The sequence below is a fragment of the Harmonia axyridis genome, chromosome 5, assembly GCF_914767665.1.
Source record: "Harmonia axyridis chromosome 5, icHarAxyr1.1, whole genome shotgun sequence".
NCBI lineage: Eukaryota > Metazoa > Arthropoda > Insecta > Coleoptera > Coccinellidae > Harmonia > Harmonia axyridis.
Window position 1 is genome coordinate 30,841,394 of NC_059505.1, and position 20,046 is coordinate 30,861,439.

General features: G+C 33.4%; 1 protein-coding gene across 4 annotated transcripts in view; it reads right to left on the reverse strand.

The window, feature by feature from the left end:
- The window catches only part of LOC123681355 (rho guanine nucleotide exchange factor 10), a 112,381-nt gene that overhangs the window by 16,187 nt on the left and 76,148 nt on the right, over positions 1-20,046 (reverse strand). The window contains exon 1 of one of the 4 annotated variants that reach the window (XM_045619725.1): positions 17,252-17,465. The exons of 2 other annotated variants lie outside the window; for them this stretch is intronic. In XM_045619725.1, coding sequence (XP_045475681.1) covers positions 17,252-17,288 — 37 coding nt within the window. In that variant the 5' untranslated portion in view covers positions 17,289-17,465. Of the gene's footprint in view, positions 1-3,365; positions 3,674-17,251; positions 17,466-20,046 lie in introns of those variants that run through there. One more of the 4 variants, XM_045619724.1, reaches the window with a different exon arrangement.

Below are 20,046 nucleotides of genomic sequence, written 5' to 3' on the forward strand. Positions count from 1 at the left end.
CATGAACAACCCAGAAGACAGTCATCAAAAAAATTATTGCAATATCTGAAGGACAAAAAGCTACAACAGCAAGAAAATGCTATCTCGTGCGTTATCAATTACACTCGCAATTACATGAATTATGCTCCAGACTATAATTTCGATGATTAAGTACTAAGGAGCTTCCACGCTGAAAATTAGTTGACGGTTGTTTCTGTTCAATTAATACGCTCTGCACTTTACCTTTGTACTTTGACCTGAAACGTCTGTGTTGGCATTTTCATTTCGAAGGGCAATTACTTCAGAGAAATATGTAAATGGATTTCTCAGTAATGCCATTTGAGCAACCGTGAAAGAAAAGTTAACAACCGAAATAATAATGACACAATATGTCTACATAAAATTGAGTTGTTATTTAGTACTAATATAAAGTATTACACTTTAATACAATACAATATTCGCTAAGAGTTGGTACATTGGTTGATAATATACCATAAAATATTAATTAAAGGTTCAATGAAGAGGGATTGATAATTGTTATTTCCCCTTCTTCTCCAATTACAAAAAATCTTAGATTATTAATGGTTCAGAAACAAAATAAACTAACTCAAATCTATAGTATTGTTTGCGAGATGAATGAAAATAAAGTAAATTCCCAGAAAGTGTATTGGTTGATACTATCGGTTAATAAACATTATTATTAATAAGTCTTGGGCCTAATCTGCGAAAACACATTTTTTCTCAAAAATTCTACTTTATTCGACAATATTTTTTTTTTAAATTCTACTTCATTCGACAACATAGTCATCTCGAGAGTGTATATGTACGCCAATGCTCCACTTTTCAATAATTCTTCTGTATAAAAATTCGTCTTCGATTCCAAAATAGGCTTCAAATTTCTTTACCTAGAGCATCTTTATATTTATCTTTAGAAGTTTCCAAAATGCCAATGGTCACTGGGTCCAGTTCTGAAGAATGAGCTTGGTCAAGCAGTTGAAAGTGCAATCCGTTCGATAGTCAATGAACAATATCAATGCACGTCCCAAAATACGGATGCCATAATTTCATTTCATCATTCATGATTCAGAAGTGTAGTGATGAATCTAGGTTTCATCCACTGTCACATATCCATTCAAAAAATGTTGTACAAACAGTGCTTTTGATCAGCGGTGAGCAAGCGCGGAACCCATTTCTCATAGACAAATGTGCACGTATCATAAATTAGTGAATACAGTGCCTTCTGATATCACAAGTTCCTTTTGTGCACTTTTGTAATGTTTTCTAAAACAACTGCCGAATTCAGGCGACCAGAGCGTTCTGCATAGCAGGTTCTTCGCCCACCTTTTAAGTTAGCATATTACCTCACTATCGTTGTCGATGTAGCAGTCTAAATAACATTTATCAATCCCTTGTTTAGCTTGTACAGTATTTTTTCAATAAAATCAGCGTTTCATCAATCTCCCAGGTTTTTTTTTTGTATAAGGACTGAAATTTTATTCCCTACGCCTCTACTATAATTTCTCCAATTTTCTTCTGTTGTCTAATTGGGAGACTTTTCTCCCGTCTGCATGTCACTTTTTTCTTCTATTTGGAAGAGGTATTTCCTCTTATCCGTCTTTCTCATTGGGATTTGTATTAGCTTTCTTAATTCTCTATTATCATGCTCTTTCAGCTTCTATGTCTTCTTTCTTTGTTTTTATTTCCTCAATAGTTTCAATTCTCAATTATTTTCTAATTTGTTGGTTGCTCATATACCATGGGGTGCCAAACGCTGTTCTGATTACAGTATTTAGTGTACTTTGCAACTAATCTTTCTTCTTGTCTTTCGTATTATACCAAGTTACTTCTGCATAAGTAATGCTTGGTATTAGCACTATATTTTTTTTCTTCAGTTTGTTTTCTGAGGAAAGTTTACTTTTTGGGTTGAGCATAGGGTAGAGTCTCCCGTGCAATTGCCTTGCCTTTTTTTTCTGTTTTCTTTTATCTGTTTGTTGAAGTTCATTCTTCCATCTAGAATTACTCCCGGATATTTTGCATCTTTTTTTCATTCTATCGTCTATCGTGATTTTCTATTTTGACGTTTCCTGCTTTCTCTTTCTTTACTGTTGTTCCTCCGAAGTAGATTGCAACTGTTTACGTCGTATTCACTTTGAATCGTAATTTCTTGGAGTATTCCATCAGTTCATCTGGGTCTATCTGTAAGTGCCTAGTGATTGTTTTCCACATTCTACTGCGATAGTAAATACCGGTGTCATCTGCAAACTGGGCTATCTATTCATTTATTCACTTATTCATTTTTGGTATGTCTGCCTTATGTAAGTTGAACAGCAGCGGTCCTATCACCGATCCTTGGGGAACACCGGCTTCAATTTCTCTAATCGTCGACCTGGTATATTCACTCTGAATTTTCTATTTGCCAGGTACGATTGTATTAATCTCGTAACAAATGAAATGAAAAATATCAAATCAAAAACGAATCCTAAACGAAGTAGAGTATACTATGTTATTCTCTCGCCGCTTCATCGGCTCGGGAATAATAAGTATCATTATCTACTCGTGGTATAATCTACCATTATATGTATACTCGAACCGCAATAGAAAAAAAATTCGAATTTCTACTTCATGCACTATTTTAAATTTTGCCATACTCAATTTACCTTCAATGCTTTATGAATCAAGTGCTTTAATAGCAAATCTTTCCTCGAAAAACAAACAATACAACGCACAACCATGCAATTGAAAATAATTTTATAATGATACCTTCTACAATTTTCTAATATTCCAATTTAAACATAACAAATAACTGCTTGTCTCCATACTGGCCTCACAACACTGTGTTTAGAGTGCAGGCAAATTATCTAGAAGCTCCAATGCAAGCATTTCCCAAATGATTTGATATGCGAAAAACACCGGAAACAATAAACCATTGTATCAAATTTTCATTTTTTGTTTTCATTTGTTTTGTATAGTCTACCTCATTCAAAACAAACTGGTGAAATTTCAGAACGGCATAATTATTTTCTCGAATAACAGGAAGAATACATTATTTGAATCAATAAAACAATCTTCCATTGAAAACAAGGTTTCAATTTATGTACTCTGCGTCCTTTCAGAAGCCCAGAGTGCAATCTGACGTTGTGCAGGCTCTGGTACTGTGACCTTACCATCTATTGTGTGTTCGATGCCAAAATATTTTAAGAAAAAGGACAAAAGTTCAAAATATTGTTTAAACAGTAAAGTCTTTGGTTTTCAATTTAATTTGATTTCAATCTAGTTTAGTTCATCGCATTTCAAGGTTTTGTCCTGAAAAGAAATCCCAACTGCTTCCCAATTTAACCATAAGGATAATACCGGATATTTATAAGTAGAAAAGCAAACGAACTTACGTATAGGGACACTCTGCTTTCTAACAAAGAAGGATCTCATAAATAAACCATGAATTTTCCAGATATCAGAAATAATAGAACAACAGTCACCAGTCACACCGGCAGAACTAGCACAAGTACACCAACATTGCCGCGACAAAATCTCCTTTAAAAAAAGTTCTGTATTCGCGTATCGCAAATTTCACTGTTTCACATAGAAATGCGCATTGGGGATAGACACCGCGAGCTTAGGCGACTAGGATCCTGTCTACACCTCTTCGCGCTGTCGAGAGACTGCTCTCTGGCTCTGTAGAAGGCTTGGGTCGCAATCGCGCAAAGCACTCTTTGTTCTCTCGCTGTGCTCGTTCGTTTTGGTCGAGTTTGACCATCTACGGCATGGTTCATGGGAACAGCCGTCGAAAATGTCGTGCGAAGAATTTTTGGCAACAGCTAGTCATGGGTGTTGGATGCAGATTAAAAATAAAATTCTGATATCGATTTTTTTTGTTCATAGTTTCCGTGAATTTTTGAGTGTGGGTTGGAATGGGGGAGGATTGTGGTTGTTGAACTTTCGGAGGATGCGGTTTGAGGTACATTTGAAATATACAGGATGTTTACAAATTAGACGTGAACCTTCAAGGTGTTAGAGTATCACTCATTTGCTGTCGATTGAGTCATATTTATTTTTTTTTTATTACCCTACCATTTATTACATGACTAGTATATTGTACATCAAAAACATTCATCAGCTAACTGCAAAAAAAAATATTTATGGTGTAGATCATTCAGAATCCACGAATTACGTAATGAAACATTTTAATGTTAAAGAACTTGATCAGTACCACTATTATTGATAACCGAAAATCGACAGATTCTGAGTATTTGATTTTTTCATAAATTTCTCACCTCACTTAATTTTTCGACAATTTTTTTACGCTGACTAAATTTGATTCAAAGTTTGGATTATTTTCATTAGAAAAGGATATGATATGTATGAAAAAAGCAAAACTATGCTGTATTAGATGTTGAATGAGAGTTAGCATTATTCGAAAGTTGGGATATGTAAAAAAGTAAATTTCTGATTTGAATTTGCCTGTAACTTTCGATTTCCGCAATTTATGTATGACAAAATTATTTCAAAAACTTGCCAAATGCCTTCTTTATTTCCTAAAATAGTTTTAGATAGAAAGGCACTAGTTTTGTTTCGGCAGATTTCGATTTAAAAGGAGAAAAAGCAAAGAAAGGAGAGTAATAATTTAAATATTTTTTATTGCGTTTGAACTCAAAATTTCGGGAGAAAATGTATTCATAAATTATGTTTGAAATGACTTCCACCATTCCTGATAAAAGCACGTGCCCTCTTTCTTCAGTTGTTACTTCCCGCCTGAAATTTACTGTCAATTTTCTCGCTGCTTCGTCTATTCTAACGGTGTTAAATCAGGACTTCTCGTTGGCCACGAAAATAATCCAAAATTATAATGAAATCTGGTCAACGTAGAAAAACTTGACGAAAAATGAAGTAAGGTGAGAAATGTTTTAAAAATCACAATAACTCAAATATCTCGTAAACTGTTGATTTTCGGTTCTCACTAAATATGGCTCAAACGACAGGAAATGAGTCATACTAACACGTCCTTCAAGGTACGTCTAATTTGGAAACACCCTGTATACAATATTTCAAATAATCGAAAAAAAAATATCGAAAGGTAAAGGACTGACAAATCATGAGCTTTTGAGTGCTCGTTCATTCATAAGGCAATTGCACCTTTGGAAACCACATACATATTTTCTTATATAGTTAAATGATTTCCAAGACGCAAATATGCATATCTGGATATTTCTGGTATGAATTTTGATTTAATATCCTCCGCTAACTTCAAAATCTTCGATGAGTTTCCTTTTTATTCTCAACCTAATTTGAAATGATCAATCATATGAAAGGATTCTGGTATCAATTTGATTCAACATCCTCCAACTTCAAAATTTTGGACGACTTTTCTTTGATTCGCAACAATTTTCAAATGATCAATCACGTGGAAGGTCATATAAGGTTGTCAACGATAATTGGAAGTAACATTATCTTGATCTAAGAATCATTACATCATTGTTATTAAAGATAATACCATGCAGACATAATAAGACTTTCCTTATGTTATACACGTGTATAAGTGGTTTTAAAGCACTTGCAACATTGCACCTGCTTTAAATGTTCATTAATACACTTGAATCATTATACCTACTGTTTTTCTGCAAAAATCAAAAACAACGTTCTATACTTTCTGTAATCTCCTCATTAATATCCTACAATAAAAAATATCGGAGCCAAACGCCTTTACTATCTACGAATGTGGGATATAAACCATTTGATCGATTGAAACAACATGTTATCCTAATGGAAAATATTGTGTTTTCAAAAGGAAATAGGAATGAGCGCATTTCCTAATTTGGAAACTCTAGAAATCCACATAAATTAGTCTACGTAATCACCGATTGACGTAAGTTTCAATCAATAGTGGTTAAAGTGATTATTAGTGCAAATTGTAGCATTTATGAATGTTTGTGCAATATTCACACCACGTGGGATTTGATTCTGGAAAATGGAAAATTCTTGGAATTTACATAGTTTTGGTTGATGTAGGGTTTTCAGGTTTCATTTTGACTAACCCGCTATCTGGGTAGCTGTCACTTTTGAAGCTGTCATCTTTTGACAATTGACAAGTAATAACTGTGCTATTACTAAAAATGGAATGATACAGCCTTCAAAAACGCATTGAAATTGTTGAAATTAAGTACAAAAATGTTGAGAATTTTTGTGGTCACAAAACTAAAGCACTTTTGGGTCGTTATGAAGCACCTTCTTGGCCGGTAATGGTGGAAAAATTTGAGCTGTTGGGACAAGTTAGTGATGTGAAGAATTGAAACCGTGGTCGTCGTTCAAGAACAACTGAGAATATTGCTGCTATAGCCCGTAGTGTTGACAAAAATCCAGGTTTGTCAATTCCTCATCGGATTGCGCTGCCGAGCTATAATTTATATTTTTTATGGTCGGAATTGGAAGATATTGATGTGGACGACTTTTATTTTCAACAATACGACGCTACGTGCCACGCAAGCAATGAAACCATAGAAATTTTGCAAGAAAAGTTTCCTGTACGTGTTACTCTCGAAGAGGTGATCACAATTAATCTTCAAATTAATTTAAATGAGATATGATGAGAATTTGTCATGGAAAATTTCATGGCAAACCTGTGGTGCTGCAACCGTAGCCGTGACGGCCATTTAGCTGAAATTGTTTTCCATCGTTAATACCGTCTTCTTTACAATGAAATAAACATCCATTGGTTTCTCTTAAGAAGGACTACCACAACGTGGCCAAGTTCAAAACGAAATTATAAATTTTTTCTCTTACAACTACCGATTTTTATGGGGTATTCGCATAATCCATTCAAACAACAATCTACATTGTAGAATGACAATACAACAAAATGTTTGTAACTATTCGTTTTTTGCAAAAGAATTGATGATATGTTCAATGTACCAACACTGATATATTTTTGAAATATTCGTTGAGTATTTTTTTCTTTCTTTTTTTTTACTATGAATCAATATTATCTTATATTATTATACATGTAACAGATCCGACACCACTAATGGCCTAGATATCGAAGCGGCAGACTTATATATAAATAATAAATAAAAAAATAAAATATGTATTTGTGAAAAAAAAAACCTACAAAAAATCATTACAAAAGAGGTAAAAATGTGGAAAAAATGTCGACCGTAATACAGTTCTGCCCTCTTCTTATATGCTTCGGAAAGAGAAAGAAAATAAAGTGAATATAATATGAATTCGTACACCGTACAAAGTAGCAGGAGCGCCAGAGGGAAAATACAAGCCACGTGGTGGTAAGTTATACTAGTTTTTTTTTTAATATGAAAATGAAACCTTTTATTGGAAAACCCTTAACCTACCTAAACAAAAGTGTTTAAAAAAAAGTAAGGGGAATTAGTCAATGAAAGCAGGCTCCTTGAGAAATTATACCCTTTTTCCTTTTTGTCTTCTATCGATTGAAAACGTTTGTTTGGCAATTTGAGTTTTTGAAGAGTCTATTCCAATCGTTCCTATATTTACAATATTCATTAAGTCCTAAGATCTCAATGAAAACGAGCGAGATGAAATATCCACTTATAATTTTTTTTGCAACGCTCTTAAGAAGAAGGTCGGCATTTTACGTTTGAAAAGATCGCAAATTAATGTGATTCATCTGGCGATTATGAAATTCTGGGTGTAACATAAGCGGGGGCGTAAGAGCTGCAGAAGTACACGACCGTATAGTTAACCGGTTCAATTAAAATGATATTTAGGCGATCATGAACGTATTTATCATATGAATTTATTATAATATGTCTTTATATGAACGGGTAAGGATAACCAGTCCGTTAGAATCTCCAGGGAAATAAAGACGATTGCATCAAGACCAACTCTTCGAGTTTTTATGTTGGTATTACGACCAGTGGCGCCTCACCAGGAACAACAGTTAAAACACTACTGACCCAAGTGAAAGAAATCAAATAACGATGTCAATTTCGAATATTTCATTAATTCATGTAATAATAATATAATATAATAATAAAAAAAATATTAGGAAAATTAATAAAACCTAGAATCAGATGCACTTGATCCAAGGTCATCAGCTCCAAAGATTCGAGTGTTATTCTGTACCATGACTAGGTGATTTAGATGATTGTATCGAAAATAATGTATAAAAAAAATTCATACCTCCGCAACTATTAAATGCAAGGATTTTGTGATGATACTTCAGTATCATCAAAGCAATAATATGTTTTCAATTTCATGATAATGTGTTTTCGATTTAATAGGTGGAAAAATATGGTATAGCAATTGATTTTAGTTATAAATTTCATGCAAAAAGCTCTTATAGGCAATTTTTTCGATCTTGATTGTATAAAGTGTTCCAGAATTGTAGTTGAAAATGAAAATGACAGATTGACATGGGGCCGCAAACGCTTTGTTTTCGAGATATAGGGTGTTGAAGTTTAATTTTTCTTCTCATAGCACCTTCCCTTCATAAGATATTTATATATAAATTTGGCATAGATATTCCAATTTAAAGTTTTCACCATGTGATATGCTAATTTGTAATGAAAATTTACAGGGTGGTAATTTTTTTAGAACAGTGCGCGCTTCTTTCCTCCAAAGCTTTTTTTGGTGGATCACTGGTAGTTTAGAAAAATGTTAATAGAAAGTTTGGTCCAGTACTACACTTCTTGGTTACTTCTGGGTTTGTTGTATCTGGTACCAATTTCGAGAAAAAAATTTCCAACAATTCTCTAGTAATCCTCAGGAAAATCCAACTATTTTGAAGATCCACTTAGTAAATTGTGATGAATAAATTAATAATGATTTTTGGTACTTATTTACCCAATCTGTAGCGCAGATTAATAAAGATTCGATAAACTGGTATATCTGATCATCGCAAAAAATAGGACTTCAAGAAACATGCAGTATCTCTTGAACGAAGGTTTTGCGGGCCCATGTTTAAAGGACTGTTTTTTAGAATTAAGTAATCTCCCATTTTCTTTTTTACCTCCAATTCAAAAATACTTGTATACACAAATAGTTCACATAGGTAGTAATGGTTGTCTAAAAATTTTTTTTTTGTATCTCGTCATCTTCAGAAACTATTTCAATATTTTGCTGCACAAAAAGAAAGACCTATATTTTTATCACAAAATCTAGGAACATAATAATTTGATGAATCATTAGAAGAATTCATTTTATTTTCGGGATTATCGAAGTATTAGAACTTGATCAACTGTTGGCCGATATTTAAATATATACTAAACGAATTTTTGTTTTTTTTTTCCTACAGAAAAATTTATTTTTCAAGTGGTATTCACTCAATTCGCAGAATTCATTTCAGTTATCAGTTTTTAAATAAAAAGATATAACAAATAAATTGAACTTCCACTATAAAAAGTAAGAAACTGATGCAGTACCTCGAGATTGTGTGGGAACTTGCTGAAACTATCTGCCCACTCATGAACAATGTTTACCACCCGCCACTGATGAATTGATATCCTAGTGAATGTATTAAATAACGTAATTCAAATTTTATTTCGTCTATTAAGTATCTGAGAAAAACATTTCCGAATCAAAGTTCGTATGAGGGATTTTATTGCTCTTTAAAAATAGATATTGACGCAGATTTCATACAGAAAAATAACTGAATGAAGAAAAGCTTGAACATTTCTATTTCTATAGTATTAATGATCCGATTTTATTTCCTAGAATGATTTATACTTAAAAGATGTATCATAATTGCGTATATTACTTACATTCTTCACAACACACGAAAACATTCAATAAATTCTGAAGATACTACCGAAATCTAATAATGAAGAACTTTGGTTATAAAGATTTACCACAAATAAAACTTTAAAATTGTTTACTTGTCGTACTACATAGTATCTCAAGTGATGTCGACTCGTTTGATATTAGTTGCAGTTTCCAAATTGGTGGATGCACTGGGCGCATCCGCCATATAATTTCTATCAAATTATTCTTATTTTACAGCTTCAACCTATAGAAATTGAGATATTTCAATAATTTTAATTTCAAACTATAAATGTTACATTACATGTTAGCTCAGAAATGGGAGGAGTGAAAAATTAAGAAGCTCAACTAATTCCAAAATTATGATGTTTAAAAGAGTAGTCATTATGATATTAGACCTAAGGGCTTACATACACTTGTAATTTTCAAAAAATCGATTTTTTTTTGTATTTTTTGAATATACATATATTCGAGCATACATACTCAAAATTTTATGTCAATCAGACGAATATTTTCGAAGTTATAGACACATTTATGAAGGCTCGTTAGGGAGGCGCGTCTCACAGTTGAAACTTTAAACGCGTTTTTCTCAAAACTATGTTTTCAAAATCGGTGATCAAGATTTCTCGAAAACGGCTGAACCGATCAGTCTCAAATTTTAACACAACCTTTTTTACTAGATTTTTTAGCAATTAATCGAAGATTTTTTTTCTCCGATAAATATTTTCCATTTTATAAACAATTTTAAGGCAAATTTTCGTTCAAAATCGAGTCTTTTATTTTGAGAAGTCGCCATTTTGTCAAAAATTATTTTTTCGCTAATTCCTTCGATTAACTACTAGATAATGAATTATATTAACGAAATTTATTTGGTTTTTTCATTTCAGATAATCCGGTCCAGAGATATCGTGATCACCGCAAAATTGTTTTTTTTTGCGGAGCTCTAGGAGATCGGCGATAGCAACATTCGCGAAGATTATTTTGACAAATAAAAAATAAGTTAATATATTATAAGGTTATTATAATATGTACACCAATTTTCAAATTAATAAATTGAATAGTCTGCGCGAAAAAAATTCTTGAAAATCCTTCTTTTTGAAGCCTTCTAACTGTATGTAAGCCCCTAAAGCATACTGTATATTCATCAAGAAAGCCGCTCTTAATACTTCTAATCAAAATCTCGGCAATGTAACTTCGAGTCAAGGTTTTGCATTGCTGAAGTTTGGCAAGAGCATTGAACCACTTGAAGATAAATGCTGTTTGAAAGAATAGCTATCAAACAGCAACAAACCACCGCACTTAAGAAGAAAGTAACTATTTTTTTTATCAATCCAAAAATTTAAGTGAAATACCATCAGTGACGAAAAATTATGCGAACTGTCTAACAAAATAACTTCGTTATATTGTCAGCCTTTTCTTCGAGAAGGCTCCTAAGAATCAAGTCCCAGAAACAAATGATCTGTTTTGCTAAATAAAATTATTGAACAAAAATTCGCTTTAGTAGTTTTTGGTTTGATCATTGAGCTGACCTTACTACTTACATTCCTAGTAGTGCTACAGCAGCTTGAATTGCTTCAAGTAGAATATGCTTCAAATGGTATAAAAGTTCTTTTGCAAAATACACTTATTTGTTATTGTTTAGACAAACAGTGAGGTGAAATAATAGTGAATAGTCGTAAACTCTCTTTTCTAGATCTATGTACTGTACATATCTCACAATCATTGTACTCTACTGGTGTAAGCCTATGGTTGAGTATTCCATTACCTTTTCGACTAAATATTGTATTGTTTTTTATTATGGCAGTGGGTTTCCCCAATACGGAAGTAAATAATCTAGCTCAGTTAAAATTATATAACAATGTAGATTTGAATAAAGATTTGAATGGCCCTGATGTATACCCTCAACATAATCTTGAATAGTCAAATCTCAAAATGTCCCACACACAAGAAATCGCCTCAAGGTTTGCAGATCTCATAATGTTCTACACACAAGAGACCACCTGAAGGTTTGCAAATACAAATTTATTCTAGGCGTATCGCCTTAGGGCTTTGATTTTCATACTAACTTTTAATAATTCGTTGTTATGGTGTCAAATGTTCCATGTTGATCTGTAATTCCTCAACCAACTCTCAACAAATACAGTGCGCGTCAAAATTATGGAACAAATTCATTTTCTCAGAAGAAAAATATTTGGCAACAAAATCCTGAAACAGGTCAATTTTTGTTTAACATTTACGAAATTTTTATGCATTTTTGTTGCACCCCGTGTCATCCCAACAACTCTTAATTTTCTGAATAGGGAGGTGGGTAATGTGGTACTTTTTTGCCAAGGTCTTTGTATCTTATATACAGAAGTGCAGAAATTTTCAAGAAAAAAAAATAAAGAATTAGTTAGTTCAAAGAGGTTTTCAGTATATGCACCTTGTCATGGCTCATTTACTTTGAGACGATGTTACCTGATGAAATTTGACACCGACTAGTTTAAACGTGGTGAAATGAGCACCGAAGACGGCAAACGCGGTGGACGCCCAAAAGAGGCTGCCACCGACGAAAAAAATCAAAAATATTCACAAAATAATTTTGAATGACCGTTAAGTGAAGTTTATCGAAATAGCAGACATTGTGAAGATATCATCTGAACGTGTACATCATACCATTCACGAATATTTGTACATGAGAAAGCTGTGTGCAAAATGAGTGCCGCGCGAGCTCACAATCAATCAAAAGCAACAATGTGTTAATAATTCTGAGCAGTGTTTGAAGCTGTGTGCCATAAACCTGAATTTTTGCGTCGATAAGTGACAATGAATGAAACATGGCTCCATCATTTCACTTCGGAGTCCAATCGACAGTCAGCTAGGTGGACTGCACATGATGAACCGAATCCAAAACGAGAAAAAACACAACACTCAGCTGGCAAGGTTATGGCACCCGTATTCTGGGATGCGCTATGTATAATATTCATTGATTACCACCAAAAGTGCCAGACCATCAACAGCGATTATTGGATCGTTTAAAGGATGAAATCATTGAAAAACGGTCCCATTTTACATGAGAAAGTTGTGTGAAAAATGAGTGCCGCGCGAGCTCACAATAATTCAAAAGCAACAACGTGTTAATGATTATGTACAGTGTTTGAAGCTGTTTAAGTGCAATAAACCTTAATTTTTGCGTCGATATGTGACAGTGGATGACACATGGCTCCATCATTTTACTCCGAAGTCCAATCGACAGTGATCTGAGTGGACTGCACACGATGAACCGAATCCAAAACGAGGAAAAAACCATCAACAGCGATTATTATAAAGCATTATTGGATAGTTTAAAGGATTAAATCGTTGAAAAGCGGCCTCATTTGAAGAAAAGAAAGGTGTTTTTTCATCAAGACAATGCGCCGTTTAACGAATCAGTAGAAACAATGGCAAAATTGCATGAATTGGGCTTCGAATTGCTTCTGCATCCACCGTATTCGAAAATCTGGCCCTTAGCGAATTTTTCCTGATCTTAGACCTCAAAAGAATGCTCGCTGGGAAGAAATTTAGCGCCAATGAAGAAGTGTTCCCGGAACTGATGCCTATTTTGATGCGAAAGACAAATCGTACTACAAAAATGGTATCGAAAAGTTGGAAGATCGCCATAATCGCTGTATCGCCCTCGAAGGCAACTATGTAGAATAATAAAATCGAATTTTGCCAAAAAAAATGTGTTTTACTATGGTAGACCGGGGATTTTTCAATTGGCCTGTTAAACCCCTCTGTTTTGGTCCATCAACGACAATCAACATCCGAATATTGCAAGTCTCTAAGTCCTTCCGTTTGAGACTTATCAAGTCCAATGTGGACGGCCGGACGGACATAATTGAATTCAACCCCGGGATTCGATTACAGACATCGTGACGAAATGACAGAGCGTTCTGATTGGAGAACGAACACCCACAAGCACTAATGTGATCACCGTCCATCATTCACCTTTCTCCGAATTTAATAGGCTAGTAAACCGAGATCCATCTTGTGAAGCACGTGGTATATAGTAATGAGCTAATTAAGTTCATGTTCGAATCCTTCATTTCAAGACCCTCCCCGACGGGCTAGTGCACACCGCTTCACAACGTCCAACTATTTTCGTTTTCGATAATACGATTTGCCATGTGTCGTGGTATTTTTGGACCAGGGTCATTATTAGAGTTTGTACTTGAAACTCGCATCTGAGTGTAAGCAATGGGCGCAGAATTAGAGGCCATCGGTTAGATCTCATGTTTCAAACGAAATTCCTGCTGAGGTTCATTCATGCGCTCTTGGAGACCACAGAACCCTACAGGGGTTTCTTAAATGAATGACAATAGGATGATAAGATAATTTTAAGGAAAAAATGTCCTATGAACATGGTCCCCCAAACGCACTATTTTCGTGATACAGGGTGTCCTTTTTATATGAATTAATCGAAACTTTATACATCAGTGCTGCAGATTGGCAAAATAAACACCAAAGGTAATCAGTTCATTCGCCACACCTTATCAGGCCAATTGAAAAGTCCCCGGTCTACCATAGTAAAACATATTTTTTTTTGGCAAAATTCGATTTTATTATTCAACATAGTTGCATTCGAAGGCGATCTTCCAACAATTTCGATACCATTTTTGTACAGTACGATTTGTCTTTCGCTTCAAAATAGGCCTCAGTTTCGGCGATTACTTCTTCATTGGCGCTAAATCTCTTTCAACCGAGCATTCTTTTGAAGTCTGACAACAGGAAAAAGTCGCTGGGGGCCAGATCTGGCGAATACGGAGGATGCAGAAGCAATTCGAAGCCCAATTCATGCAATTTTGCCATTTTTTTCATTGATTTTTGACACGGCGCATTGTCTTTATGAAACAGCACCTTTTTTTCTTCAAATGGGGCCGTTTTTTAAAGATTTCATCCGTTTCACCCCATAAATTCAGCTATAAGAGAAAATTGGAAAATGATGTGAAATGAAAAGTTTCATAACTTCTTTATTACCCATGCTATAAACATAAAACAAAAATATTTTACAGGCAGTTTTTTAGTAGAATCCATTGGTATAATCATTTGTTTTTATTGCAGTTTGTTTTGAAATTATTTTCATCGTGATATTTTTAAAATGTAAACCAAAAACATCTTCTATAACAAATAAAATAGCTTTTTATTGCCCTTTACAAAAATATATAACCTGATACATAAACCTCTTATCAAACTATAACAAACATCAAAAGTTTCAGTTCATACGGCAAATACACCAAGTGCCTATCTGGATAATCCGTGAACTTCAGATAATTAAAATATCCGGTAACTACCGAGGTCTCCGGATTTACCACTGTTTGATTTTTTCAACAATTTCAAATTGATAAATTTTGTTCTGTAAATGTTGCCGAAGAAAAGAATTTAACGGTTTTGAAATTAACATGAAAACAAAATTTCGAATGACCATATTCACGGAACCCTAAGTCGAATTTTGCTCTTTAACATTCAAGATCTGAACCTAAATTCTAAGTTCCTGGGCTTTTTCGATCAAAAGTTATCGTGTACAGTGTATACGCCAAACCGGACGGACAGAATCGAATTTGAGGATGGATTAGCCATCAGCGAGTCGAACTTTATCGTTTGAGACCATATCCGGTTCAAAATTAGAAAATTGTGTCAAAATAATAGAGCGAACGGTTCGTAGAACGAGAGCTAAAAAATCATAAATAGAGGAAGCAAATATATCGAAGCTGAGAAAGCGCTTTAAAAGTCTTGCGTAGAAGTCGATAAAGGTGTGCTGATTCTATTTCAATACAAAAGCGGATATATCTTTGATACTTGTAGAAAACTCGCATCGAATTTTTCGTGATCAGGTTTCAATTTTTTTCTACTCTGCACGTTTGTCTATATTGACTCAAGGTCAAGATCCAGAGCGTATATCAACTGAATGTCTGAGCAAAGGTTGTAATCTCCAAGCGTTGAAATGGCCTATTTGTAGTATATTATACACGAAGGATTTATAACGAGTAGGTATATTTCTGGGAATATTCGTATAGATTTCTATTTCAAACATGAGACAATGATTTGCATTTTCTACTGGTCAAACAAGTTAACGTGCATTAGGTTCTTAGCTGTTCTAATGCCCTTACGTTGTATTTGTATTGTATACGGAAATGGTCAAAAGCAAGTAAAACAAAGTTCAAGGAGGCTTCGTATTGCATTATTCTGAATAAATCGTTCCTTTTAAAAACATCGAAATGCAAATTTTAACAAGCAGGAAAAACATCATTCCTTTTATAAGGGACAGAACGTGAAGAATTTTCAAAGCACTAATCCATCTTTACATATCTTTCTCAATGACCTTTTTTCTACATTTTGTGTTTTTAATTGTGCATATTTTAGATAATCGTCTAGAAACGTGCGTAACAAGAGCGTATAAGATTCCAGTGATTCAAGGAAATAATCATATGGCATAACCATTCTGCATAGCCAGCGTTGGAAAGTTCATTTTTGCAAAGAATTCATCTGTCGAGGTGAACTGCTGATAATTCTTTTCGACATTTAACAGTCCCACGTTTCTATTCATAATAGGAAATAGAAATACTTCATGAATGCGGTATATTTCTATCTTGATGCGAACTGTTCGAGTATTACAATTGGGTATATCAATTTACTGCAAGTATAACCGATTTCAGGAAATCTTAGTGATTTTTTGGTTGGCACTAGTGAAATGATATCTGTGTGATATTTTTGCAAAAGAAGAATAGAAAAATTCGATCTATTTCATAATCTAAACAAATAAATAAAATGTAGGAGCTTATGCTAATTGCTACAGAAGTTCGTAATAAAATTCAACATTGAAATAAAAATAGAACAAAGAATTATCATAATTTACTATATAATTTTGTTCACAATTGTTTCCTATTCGGAAATACGGGATGTTATAGTTGTCTTAAAAACTAACTAGGTATTTATTGACCTAAATTTTTTTTAATTATAGAAATGATACGCCACTGAGATATTGCAAAATTAAAAATCTCTCATGCCTTTTGTTTTGTATGGGAGGCCGTTTTTATGCAAAAAAAAATAGAACATCTTAACATCAATTCTTTATCAAAAACGTTATGATAATATATGTATAAAAATGTATTAAAAAAATGGAAAATACGCGTTAAGATGTTTTATATTTTTGCATAAAAACGGCGTCCCAAACGGGTAAAGGCAAAGGAGATTAATTATCACAAATTGAACGAGGAATTAAAAAATGATTCATCTTGAAATATGTCAGTAGCGTATTATTTTTTTTTAAGAAAGATACATCATTATTCTTTATTGCATGTCAATAAAAGCACAATAATTATCTCTTGAAACTCAACAAGTTTTATTTAAATATCTTGACCGGTTTCGGTCAGTTTTTCATGAAAAATTTCAACTCCCCGTATCTTGGAATACGAAGCATTTGTGAACAAAATTTATGAAAAAAACTCTCATTATTTTTTTTATGTAGAATCACCCTCTGAAGTTTGTTGTACTGATACACCCTGTATAAAGCTTCTTCAATTCGACTTACATTTGATAAGAACGACATCATCACCAATCTTCGCCATTTTGAGATACTTGAAGGAAAGAAAACAGATGATAACTCACATCACCAACAACCATTAACTTTCACAAAAAAGGTCCGTTGCTCCTTCGACAAAACACTCATTTTCAATAAGTGAAAATGGGAAAACGCTCTTATTTTCATACCGTTTCTGATTGTGAATACGTTCAACTTGAATTTCGATTTGGAGTCCAAGCTCTAGTAATGCAACCATGGCAACTATCAACAACTCCCGCCAAGGTATTTTATTTTTACCACTAGCACGTTTCGGATGCTTATTCTTCAGGGGCGCCATTGGGATCACTCACGAGAGGGGGTCTTGTCTAGCTTTCAGAGAATGTGAGGAAATTTACTTCACCTGGCGGACAAAACGTTTTCTTCAATAGCAATCATTTTAGCGTAATTATTATCCTTTACGGAAATTGTGATTCTTTGAATGAAACAAAATGAGGAAAGAAGTGACGTCAGGTCAAGAGCTTTCGAGCCAATTGCGCCTCTGGAGACAACGTAACTGTATATATAGGGTGTTTCATTATAAACTGGACAAATATATACAGGGTTAGAACTATTAGAGGGGCACTACAGGGATATCGAAAACCGTTAAAAATACAAAGTGGCTTAAATTACAAAAAAGTTGCGTTATGTAGAGATGAGTGTGTTGGTGTTAAAAGATTTGAAATATCTCTAATGGTTCCCGAGACATTTCGGAAAAACTAAAAATCAAGTTTTTTCTTCTGTATAACTCATTTGTTTTTGGAGATAACTTCACGAAATTCGGTTTGTAGCCATTATCCAACATAGAGATTCTAATGGTGTCGTCAGATGTTTCCTGTTTTTCTTTGATTCAGAGACGCGATAATCAATTTTTTTTCTGATAGACGCCATATTGGTTCTCTTTATGAGGCGATGAAGAAAAAATTGCGAATTCAACAATGTATCACACTCTATGAAAATATCGAGTCTAGTTACGCAAATTTGAACTTTATTTTTATTTTTTGTAGTAGGCTGGTTACAGAATTGTCAAATAACTTGTTACTTTGTTCAGTTGTTATGTGAAACCATCACTTAATTTTTGTGAAAACCTCAATCCTGTTTGATAAGTATAGTCATACTAATTACATAACCATGCTGATACTAACACTCTACATAGCGTACAACTGGCCATGTCTGTAGAAACTGTTCTACATATTTTAAAAAAACCGTTCCCGGCTCAAAGACAGACGTTATGACGGAATGATAGATCAATCTTTTTGGGGAACGAGCGCTTAAAAAAAAGTCGAAAGAATAATATTTTCAAATGAATATCTCGAAAATTTTGGTTTCAAAACGTTTCATCGACTAAAACGAGGCGAACAGAAAGATGTCAAAATGATCGAATAATATACACAAAAAATATTTTTTATCACCTGATGTATCATAATCTTTTTTCTATGAACTGAAAAGAGTGCGAAATCTCAACAAAGATAACAACAACAAATTGAATTCTTTTCTTATTTTGAGTATGTTTCTTCCCGATCCATCATAGCATTTAATTCTAATATTCTCATTAATATTTCTTTTCTACATATTTTTGTTTTCATTTTTCTGCATGCCATTCTCGCCTCCCTTAAAATTTCGGGTGAGAATTTTTTGAACATTAACAAACTTATTTGAAATAAATTTTAGTCTGGAAGAAACATTATACCAGTCTGAAATTAATTTTCAAAAATGTTATGATACAGCTAAAATAAAAAAAAAAAGTTGTGGGTGCTTTAAAGTTTCACTTATATACTTGTTCCATAAAAATTATCCGTATTTATTTGAATTTACTTGAAGTTCTTAATATTAATTCCTACGCCATAATACAATAGTTCATAAGATTACATTAATTATTTCTTGACTCTTTGTTATTCGTTAAACAATAATTTCCTACTGTCTAGTGTACCTTTTTTCTTTATTTTGGTAATGACTTCCTGTAGATTGAATATTGTATACCAACCAAATATGGTAACGATACCTATATTCAGAAGGGCTCGATGTTGTTTGTTTTAGATATCCGATAAAGTTGTAGGCTGACGTTTCCATCGATATCTTATTTATATGATTAGGCATTATTCATTATTTGTTTTGTTGATCAATCACAATTCTCATGAAATTCGGTTGGACTTCTTGGAAATTGTTATTCAGTTTATTCATGGCCTAGTCATTAATTTATGTGACGAATGTCTGATGGTATCCAGGATGTGCTTGCTTTTTCATAGCTGAATGTTAAGCAATGTCTTTTATGTATCCGCTCATATAGACTGAGATTTTCTGTTAATTATTTGCTGAAAATACACAGCTTGGCTAAAACTATGGCTTCACGTGCTGTTTTCATATTTTTGCTTCAATCTTAGGATTTTACGATGTTATATTTGCATCTCATGAAATTTTCGTGAAAAAGAAATTTGATAAGAAAATGATTTTCAATACAGTCAGTCTCATATAAAGGGATTTTGCAATAGGAATTATACAATTTAGAATAGTCATCATGGCAACATTTTTTACATTTTGACATTTCTTATGTCATTTGTGTTCAAAGGTTATGCCATTTAATTATGAAAAGATACCCGCTTCAACAGAGAAATTGTTGAATTATTTTTATTTTATCAGAATCATTGTTCATTCGTGAATACTGAGAGAAATTTGTCTAATATACGAAAAATCTTGAGTCGATTAACTGAATAATGTCTTCCATGCATTTTTCTGAGTATTCTCAAATGAGCACTGATTCAGATGAAACA